At 32.1% G+C, this 10,100-nt stretch overlaps 1 protein-coding gene across 1 annotated transcript; it reads left to right on the forward strand.

The window, feature by feature from the left end:
- The first annotated feature begins 4,868 nt into the window (after positions 1–4,868).
- Positions 4,869–6,121, forward strand: LOC147400305 (GATA transcription factor 9-like). Its single transcript, XM_086445946.1, has 2 exons — positions 4,869–5,115; positions 5,435–6,121. Exons 1-2 carry the CDS (start codon positions 4,975–4,977, stop codon positions 6,068–6,070), a joined length of 777 nt encoding a protein of 258 aa, XP_086302072.1. The 5' UTR covers positions 4,869–4,974; the 3' UTR covers positions 6,071–6,121.
- The last annotated feature ends 3,979 nt before the right edge of the window (positions 6,122–10,100 follow it).

Raw genomic sequence — 10,100 nt, forward strand, 5'->3', positions numbered from 1 at the left:
GCCCATGGCATTTTCTAGATGAATGGGCATCCATAATTGATCAACAAAAATAACACATCCATAGTTAACCATCAACTAATCAAAAAATTTTATTTTTTATTTTTATTTTTTATATTTTTATATTTTTATATTTTTATTTTTTATTTTTTCAAACGAATGAACTAATCATAAAAGGACTTCTCTTACTTTTTTTTATCCAATCGAATATTGCTTTGAATTTCCATTTTGATCAATTAAAAAGTGACGATCGGTACGCCCTAAGTTTAACGAATAGTGATCCGTTTGATCTTTTGAAGCTTTAAAACTCAAAATAAAAATAAATTCCATGAAGAAAGTTGCCAAGACTGAAGTAAGGAACAAACTGAGAAATTTTTAATTTTTTTACTCATTTTGAGGTACATTGCCTCTAGTTTTTTGCTTGGGCCAATTTTTTTCTTTTATATATATATATATTTTTAAATTTTGTATCCATACAAGAAGCATAACATAAATATTAGCAGAACGGATAGTAAACTGCCTCGAAAACTGATTTTAACTGGTCAAAATCTTGTTGACTTTGTCATATTTGAAAGAAATTTTGTTCTATCCCATCGATATGTTATAATAGTTAATCGGAGATTAGACGAGAAAGTTACAATCAGTTTAAGTCCGACTATCCATTCAGCAAAAAAAAGAAAAACGTTTTTTTTTTACTCATTTTGAAGCACATTGCCTCTGATTTTTTTCTTGGGAAAAAAAAATATTTTTTCCATTTTTTTTATTTTTTTAATGATATGCATGCTTAAAAGAAATATAATCGGATAACTAAAGAAAAAAATTGATTTTTTTAACTCATTTTGAGGCACATTACCTCTGGTTTTTGGCTTGGGCCAATAAAAATAATTTTTTTTCATTTTTTTTATTTTTTATGATATACATGCTTAAAAGAAACATAATCGGATAACTAAAGAAAAAAATGAATTTTTTTTAACTAAAAAGAGTAAATAAAGAAAGAAAAATCCACCTAAACAACAAATACAACGGATAATGTTAGCTTGCAAATAAAAATATTTTGTATTTTTTTTAAAATGACCGAGTTGACACAAGAGTAGAGCCTTCTCTCCCTAGTGGAGTCGTCAAGTTGTGGACACGTAATTTATTCAATTTTGAATATATCATCCATTTTGGGGGATTTTGGAGTTACCACCATTCATATTTGAAATGGGTGTAAATGGTCACCCGGATTGCATTTTTTTGAAAAATCATATTTTTTGGCATTTGATGACTCTCATACAGATATAGATCATTTGGTCCAACTTTTGATTCAAGGTAAGGAGGTCCATTTTATGGAGTAGGGAAGGTGTTAAGCACCCTACTCCATCCACCATTGGTAATAACCTCAAACTCGGTTCATCTTGAAAATAAAAATAAAATAAGAAAAAGAATCAAAAAATTCGATATGTGCCCTCAAGTATGAGGGGCTTTGATGTTGGTTCAACCCATTACGGGCACCCTTATTGAAAAATGGGTCCTTTGATGGTTCAAACAAAGGTGGTGTGTGTGAAGGTGTGAAGAAAGGGATAAGTAGAAGAGGGGAGTTGGAGGGGGTGTTCTTTTGTCCAAACCCACTTGCTCCATTGTTGATTTTATTTACCTTTTCTTGATGAATCCTTTTAATCTTCTTAGATTTGCTTGAGAAAAAGTTGAGAGTTGAGGATAATTGAGGTGAGTTGAGAGTTGAGAGTTTGAGAGTTAAGAGTAGTGAGGTGAGTTGAGAGTTTTTTTTAGAAGGTATTTTTCTCAAATTTTCATTAGGTAATGAGAGTTAAGAATGAGTGGGGTTTTATAGAGTTTGGGAGTTATTTTTAGGGGTAAGATGGGGTGAAATGAAGAGAAGTGGTAGAATGGTATGGGGTTTAAGAGAAATGTGAGGGTAAATTAGAGATGATTGAAGGGCATTTGTATAAGAAGGGTAAATGGGTTGTTTTACAACCCAAATGGATTGGATCTTTCAACCCATTTGGGTTGACTATAAGATGGAATAAAATAAATGAGAGTGGTTGAAAGGATGTGATTGTGTATGAGAGTAATTAATTGGTGAAATGAGTTGAGGGGATGGGATTTTAATTAAAAGAAAGGTTGTGTAAGAGGGTGGTTGATGATATTTTAGGAGGGTGTAGGAGATGATGCCATGTGTTAAAATGGGTGGAAATGAAGGGTTGAGATGAATTAATGGGAGAGTATGGGTATTTGATTTGAGAGGAGGGGTGTGGGTTTAAATTGTAAGTATGGGTTTTGTAGGGAATGATGAGGGTAAATTAGGGGGATATAGGTTAGGGGTGTGGGTAGATTAGATTTTTTTAGAGAAAATGTGATGGGTTGATGTGAGTAGATTATGGGTAGGTAAGGTTAGGGGTGTGGATAGATGATGTTTAAAGAAAATGTGATAGGATGGTTAGTGGGATGAGGGAGGTGAGTTGAGGTGGTGACATGTGTCCCACCTTGATAATTGTATTGATTGGTTATGATGTTGGGTTGGGTTAAGAATTGGGCTTGGGTAATGAGTTGGGCTTGGGTATAGTGTGGGGTTGGGCTTAGGTTGTAGGTTGAATAGGAATAGATATGGGTTGAGTTGAATGGACTTAGGTAATGAGTAGAATAATTGGGCTTAGGTGGAATGGGTTGAAGAATGTAGAAAGGTGGTGAGGAATTGGGGTCCATGGGCCACATGGGAAGCCTTAGGCTATTTATTGAAAGAAATGGAGTTTTTTGAAAGTTTGGGCTTTGGGGGTGGAGCGGTGAAGGTGGGGGTGCGTCAATTCTTTTAGTAGGCCCGCTAGACCATTAAGAGGTCTCAGGGGCCTCGGTTCGATCAAAATACCATATTTAAGTGATTCGGGCTCTTGAGGCCCGTTCACCAATTTAATTGAAAGTTTGTTATTTTTTGGATCCTTTCGAGTGGGGACCCGTTCAAATTGGGGTGTCTACAATTGGTAATCAGCATATCAGGTTTTCAAGTTCCATAGAATGCTAGCATAAATAGAGGGAACCATATCAAAATTTTGAGGTGCCACTTAATACCTTGAGTTTGACCTTGTGAGTAGTGTTAGCGTTTGGCGGGGCACCACAATCATTGAGTTCAAAAGTATAAAAAAAACATGGTTTTGGCTATAAACATGTTTGAATCTGAATTTAGTATGATAAGTTACGACAATATTAATTTTATTAAAAGAGTTTAAGACTTAAAGGGTATTTTAGTCAATAGAAAAAAATTGGTAAGGAATTTCAAAAATTCGAGATTTAACCAGGCTCAATTTTTAAATGGGTTGGGAGTTGGAGGAAATTTATATATTTATATATATATATATAAATTTGGACTTTGATCTAAGGTTTTGAAAATAGATGAAAATCTCAAATTTAAAATTAAAATTCAAGGGAAAATTATGAAAAAAATCCAAAAAAGATATTATTTATAAAAAACAATCTAATTTTTGAAAAATTAGAAAAAAAAATACAAATCCGATCATTAAAAAGATCGATTTTTCTCTCTCTTCACTTCTCTCTCCTCTTTTTCTCTCCTCTATATTTAAAAAAAATTAATTTTTTTTTAAAATACCGGTCATTGAAAGAACGATTTTTCTCTCTCTTCACTTTTCTATCCTTTTTCTCTCTCCTCTGTATTTTTAAAAAAACATCGAATTTTTTTCAAATACCGATCATTGAAAGATCGATTTTTCTCTCTCTTCTCTACATTTAAAAAAAAATCAAATTTTTTTAAAAAATACCGATCATTGAAAGACCGATTTCTTCTCTCTCCTCTACATTTAAAAAAAAAAGGGAAAATTATAAAAAAAAACCCAAAAAATAAAAATTATAGTGATTATGATTCTAATATTTATAGGAATCAAACCGGAACCGATCCATTGACACCCATAATGTTCACGAAGTTGGTCACTTTTACATATTATTTATTTAATTTTTTTTCATCCCTTTTCCTTATTCTACAAAATATGCCATCGCTTTTTAAAGTTAATAATAAACGATGAGATGGTAGTTAAACTCTCCCAAGTCCCAACCCTTCATACATAAGGGTACAAGCTAGGCTATTTGCACCCACCATTTGTGCTCATTGCATTCACTTATAACCATAGTAAAAAAAATTGGTGAATTTAAAAAAAAAAATCACATTTAAAATGCGATTTGCAATTTCTCTCTTTTTTTAAACGTGGGATTTGATGTATGATAGAATTTGGTAATTCATAAATGTAAAAATATGGGATTTGATGATGATAACTTGATTTTAAGAATTTTTATTAGATATATATTTTTTCATAATTTTTATTAGACATATTAATCTTGAATGTAGAGGAGAGAGAAGTGAAGAGAGAGAAAAATCGATCTTTCAATTATCGATATTTTAAAAAAATTCGATTTTTTTTTAAATATAGAGGAGAGAGAAAAACCGGTCTTTCAATGATCAGTATTTTTAAAAAAATTCGATTTTTTTTTTAACTGTAGAGGAAAGAGAAAAAGGAGAGAGAAGTGAAGAGAGAGAAAAATCAATCTTTCAATGATCGGATTTGTATCTTTTTTCTAATTTTTTAAAAATTAGATTATTTTTTATAAATAATTTTTATTTTTGGAATTTTTTCATAATTTTTCCAAAATTCAACAGTGAAAAATATACATTTTTTAAAATTTGCTAAAATTTTGTGATCCATCCATGTACCATCTATCATGATTTTGGATGTCAAATGTTGATGAGGTCATGGAAAGAACCGGGTTCAGTGGACCGGTCTGAGTTTTCAAATCATTAACAGAAGTGAGGGTGGGCCAGTCATTGATTGATCGTAGTGTTAATCGTGGAGGGGTTGCTTTGTCTGCCGACAGAAACCGAGGCCATGAGGGCATTGGAGTACACACTCATTTATTTATTTATTTAAGTATCTCTCTCTCTCTCTCTCTCGTTCATTAGCTTTGCTTTTACTAGGAAGAATGGATTACTGCCGGAATGTGTCAGTTTCCAGTAATTTTCCGTCAGAATATCCGCCGGAGCAGGTCCTTTCTCCGGCTTGCTCTAAGTTTGGAGGAGGCTTCTCCACATCTCTAGATGAACTTTTCCCAAGTGAGAATACTGTAAGTGTTTTTCTTAATTTGCTTTAATCTCTCTCTCTCTCTCTCGATTTATGGTAGGTTTTTTTTTTAAAGAGTTTTATGGGAAAATTTTCTTCTTTTCTGATTTGTGTTGTACATTTATTAGTATTGGGTATTTCTCCAATGGGTTTTATTTTAGATTTTGTACATTAAAATTGTTTCTCACATCTCCTCCCCCCACCCCCACACCCAACCACTCACACACACACACACACACTAATATTCCTCTATTTTTCTATATTCTGATCTTAGATTTTTTTTTTAATGGGTTTTTCTCCTCTTAAAATATTTTCTAATGCAGGAGGTTGATGTTAGTCTAGAATGGCTTTCAATCTTTGTAGAAGACTGTTTATCCAGCACTGGAAATTACATCCCAAAACCAACACCAAATCCACACTCACAACCCTCAAAACCCCCACAAAAAACCTACCACACAATCCCAAAATCTCTACAAGAGTTTTCAATCCCAAGCAAGGCAAGAAGTAAAAGAAGAAGAACCACAACCACACCAACAACCCCATTATCTCATCTACCCCACAATGTGACCACATCAGACCCTCCTTTACTCCACCAAGCTTATTGGTTAGCTGATAGTGAACTTATAATTTTGCCCAAAAAGGAGGAGAATAATCATAATAGTAGCAGTGGAGATGAAGAAGAAATAGAGAAGTCGGGGAAGGGCAGTTTGGAGGGCAGTTTTGGGCAGCCAAGGAGGTGTACTCATTGTCTTTCACAGAGGACCCCACAGTGGAGGACTGGACCTTTGGGTCCCAAAACATTGTGCAACGCATGTGGGGTGAGGTTCAAGTCGGGCAGGTTGCTGCCCGAGTATAGGCCAGCCAAAAGCCCCACTTTTGTAAGCTATAAGCATTCTAATTCTCACAAGAAAGTTATGGAGATGAGAATGTCAATTCCCTCCTCTATCCCTTATGAATAATTTCAGCTTTTCTTGTAAAAGAGAGAAATTTAAAACCTCAAATTTCTGTTAGAGATGCTTCTATTCTGGAATTATTTATTTTTCTTGGGAAATTTTTTATTTTATTTAGGAAATCCTTCTTTTCTGAAGTCTCGTAAAAAAGGTTATGTGCAAACCAACACGTCAGAGATATGAGAATCCCAATAAATTCCAATGTCACCCAGCATTACTCTTTTATTTCTTGTGTAGCAAAAAAAAAAAAAAAAAAAATTTATAGTAAAATTGTGGGTCAGTTTTGACGGTGACACCTTAAAAGTCAGATGATGTAAAAGCTCATTAATATGTAATTCACCAATTAATCATCATTTAATTGGTGTTTCACCGATGAATTACTGATTTTTCTCTTTCCAACGTCTCCCTTCTCCATTTAAGGATTGTTTTCTTTTTAGTTTTATCTGAAACATTCCCCTCCCAATTAAGCCTGAACTTCCCTCCTCTCCATCTAGGCAATTTTCTTTTTAATAATTTCCGAATTTTCTTTTGAATTCTTGAAAAATATTTTCAACCCTACCCAAATTAAATGGAATTTGACACCCATCTTTTGGAAGCAATTCGATAGGTTTTGGTTACTATGCTTCTAGTTCCTAGTCCTTTTTAAATTTCACAAACCTTAAGTATATTGGAATTAAGTTTTGGTTTTGTACTTTAATACAGTTAATTTTCAAGTTAGAATGTATAGACCAAATGTAATTAGAATATACAGCCAAACATCTTTGTTGTAAAAAATAAAATAAAAAATAAAATCTCTTTTTATCAATTTGTATTTATTTTTCCCTCTTTTTAATGAGATAGGATAATTTGTTCTGCATGCACGTGGGATATTATATATCAGTGATTCTTGAAGAAATGGAAGACAGTTCTTATATTCTTTGTATCTTCTATATTTCAATTTGAAAGAAAAAGAAAAAAAAAAAAGGAAGAGTAGGGATCTAGAATGGTTATTATTTTCATTAAAGATGATTCTTTGTCGTTAATTTGTCACATTACTGATTGCATATGATCTTTAATTAGAAAAGTATAGGATGTAAATTTATATTGTAATAGGTGGAATTACCATTTTGACACTATCACTGATATATATTGAATAGAAGTATCACTCCAAAGTTCTACTCATTCGGATTTGGGTCACTATAATTTGGTATTGTTGTAGTAGTACCAAAAATATTATATGGATCAGTATTTATTTTTGCATCGGGTTGAATTACTATCGTGACAATGTCAACATTAGATTGAAATCAACATCGCCTTCTATGCCTTATCTCAATTATTTAGGCTGACAATATTAAGATGTTTATATAAGTCAATAATTAGTCACATTTTAGGTTGAAGTATCAATCAATTCTCTCGTAATGGATTGAATTACTATGTTCCTTTGGCCTTATTTATCTTCTCATACGTAAGAGTCCTTTAGTAATTTCACTTTAGAGAGGATCAATTGTTATTTTAAGTCTTTTTGTGTAAGAAAGATGATCAGACTCATCCAAAAGAGAAAAAATTGAAGTTAGGTCATTAGGGGGGAGATTTGAACCAGTGGTATAAGATAAGAGAACTTCTATTATCACACCAACTTTTGCTAATGCCACCTCAAGATATGTATTAATTCTTTAGTGATTTACATATGAATTGGGGTGGCGCTAATACAAGTTGGTGTGGCAATATAATCTCTTTAAAATTTGAAAAAAAAAACACATTTATTTAAGAGCTTTATTACCGAGTCAGACTTTGAAACTCACAGCCTGTTTCAAAATTTGAAAGAACCCTCCTTAATACAAGACACATGGCATTTTGAATTAATCTCACACCCTTACAATTCCACCAAATTTTGAAATGCCTCATTGAAAATGTTATGTGTAATCTAATGGAAAGGGTTTCTTCAAAATTTTGAAATTAACTACTCTTTTTCTAAGTTTTTCCTTTGTTATTGTATGCCCTAGTAGCATATGATGCAACAAATACATCTTGAAAATAAGCATTTGAGGTTCTTTATCGTGTAAAGGATTTTTTCTATTGAAAATTCAATTTTCAAGGTGTATTTATTGCATTAAACGTGTGCCCTTGGGCACATGTTAACAAAAGCCTTTATTTAAAATTAAAATAAAAAATATATATTTATTGAAAGAATAAACAAGGTGTTTTGATTTGCAAGCGTAAAAACTCATTCTTTTAAGCATTAAGACAACAAGATAGACGAGGGGATTCCCTTCCTTCTCAAAATTCTGAAAATTTTGTTTTCTTTTATTTGAAAATTTTAGATTTGGCAAAGAGTCGAAAAATCTTTGAAGTCTATTTCAAAAACTTTGAAAGAACCCTCTTCATTATGATTATACTTTGCATTTATAAGGAGGTAGTCCAAATTTTGGTGAAAATGTAGGAACCTAAAATAAATTCAAAACACCAAGTGTCTTTAACAGGAGGGCTCATTCAAAATTTTGAAGTGGTCCACGTCAAAGTCGGACTCGAATCCATAGACCTCTTTGGGTTTGGGATCAAACTTGATCGCTTTATGATGGAGAGTTAGCCTTTTATACCGACAACCCAAAATGCCACGTAACACACTTTGAGATTGAGAATATATTTTTTTTTAATATCTCAAGTGGCCCCATTAATGGCTTTAACTTCTATGATAAAAACTAGTCAAATCAAATGTTTAAAAATCACTTGTGATCGGTGAATGGCATTTTTGAAAGATTTTCGTATGAAAGTAATAAAGACAGCTTAGACTTTTCACTTTAAGAAACAGTTGAACCAGTGATAGACTTTTTCCTCCTCAAGAAGAAGAATATGACACCAATTATTTCAGTGACACGTTACATGAAAAATCCCACACCACTAAAATTTCGACAGGTTAAACCTTTTCCCAGATAAATAAAAATTGTACCGACAGACTTGTGTTGCGTGCCTATTTATACTTAGAGAGAGGATTGGGCCCACTCGTAAAAATTAATTTATATGTTTCCCACCTATCTTAATTGAACTCATAATCAATTGGATCTACTTATCCAATTTGGCCTCTCTCCCAATGCCAACTATGTAACTCTGTAACATCAATTATTGGGATTTTATATGTACCTAAATAATATATATCTTAAGAGGATTCAATTAGGGTTTGGGAGCCCTCAATATTCAAAATATTAGATATAATAATAAAATAAATATATATATATATATATATAATATATATATATAATATATATATATATATATATATATATATTATATATATATATATATATATATATATATATATATATAATATATATATATATGGAGGCGATTCATGGGACATATGTAAAAGCAATGATTTTTCAAAATGTGGGTTAGGGATTTTGGATTGAGCTGATTTTTTGCGAGGATTGTCACTATGATGAGAAAATCACACTCACAAAAAAATCAGTTTAATCTGAAACTTCTAAATCTATCAAAAGTGATTTACAAATTATTAATAAAAATTGGTAAAAAATCGACGGCCCGCATTCTAAATCACTTTTAATGGGATTATAAGTTTCAGATTAGACTGATTCTTTTTTTATTTTTTTTTTCAAATGATCTTCTCATCATAGAGATCATCCTCACAAAAAATCAACTTAATCCGAAATTTCTAACCCATATTTTAAAATTTTATTAATGTTACATTGTTTTTTCTTATGTCCCTTGATTTGTTCCATATATATATATATGGGGATGGTTCAGCAGCCCTAAAGTTTGCCAAGTTTGGTGCCAAACATTTTTCAAAATATGGGTTACAAGCTTTGGAATGAGCTGATCTTTCGTGAGGATGATCTCTATGATGAGGAGATCATCCTCACCAAAAATCAGCCTATTCCAAAGCTTCTAACCCCATCAAAAGTGATTTACAAAAATTGGACGATCAACGATTCTTCAATTTGTAAACTAGGGTTAGAAATTTCAAAATGAGCTGATTTTTTGTGAGGATGATCTCTTCACCGTAGAGATCATCCTCACAAAAAATCAGCCTATTCTAAAACTTCTA

Source organism: Akebia trifoliata, chromosome 6, assembly GCF_017979445.1.
Source record: "Akebia trifoliata isolate Shusen 1 chromosome 6, ASM1797944v1, whole genome shotgun sequence".
Classification (NCBI taxonomy): domain Eukaryota; kingdom Viridiplantae; phylum Streptophyta; class Magnoliopsida; order Ranunculales; family Lardizabalaceae; genus Akebia; species Akebia trifoliata.

Bases quoted from the DNA above. Each gene is read 5' to 3' on its own strand.
- LOC147400305 (XM_086445946.1), top strand. From the start codon at position 4,975: ATGGATTACTGCCGGAATGTGTCAGTTTCCAGTAATTTTCCGTCAGAA. The intron at 5,116-5,434 runs GTAAGTGTTTTT...TTTCTAATGCAG, and splicing joins TTTTCCCAAGTGAGAATACT to GAGGTTGATGTTAGTCTAGA.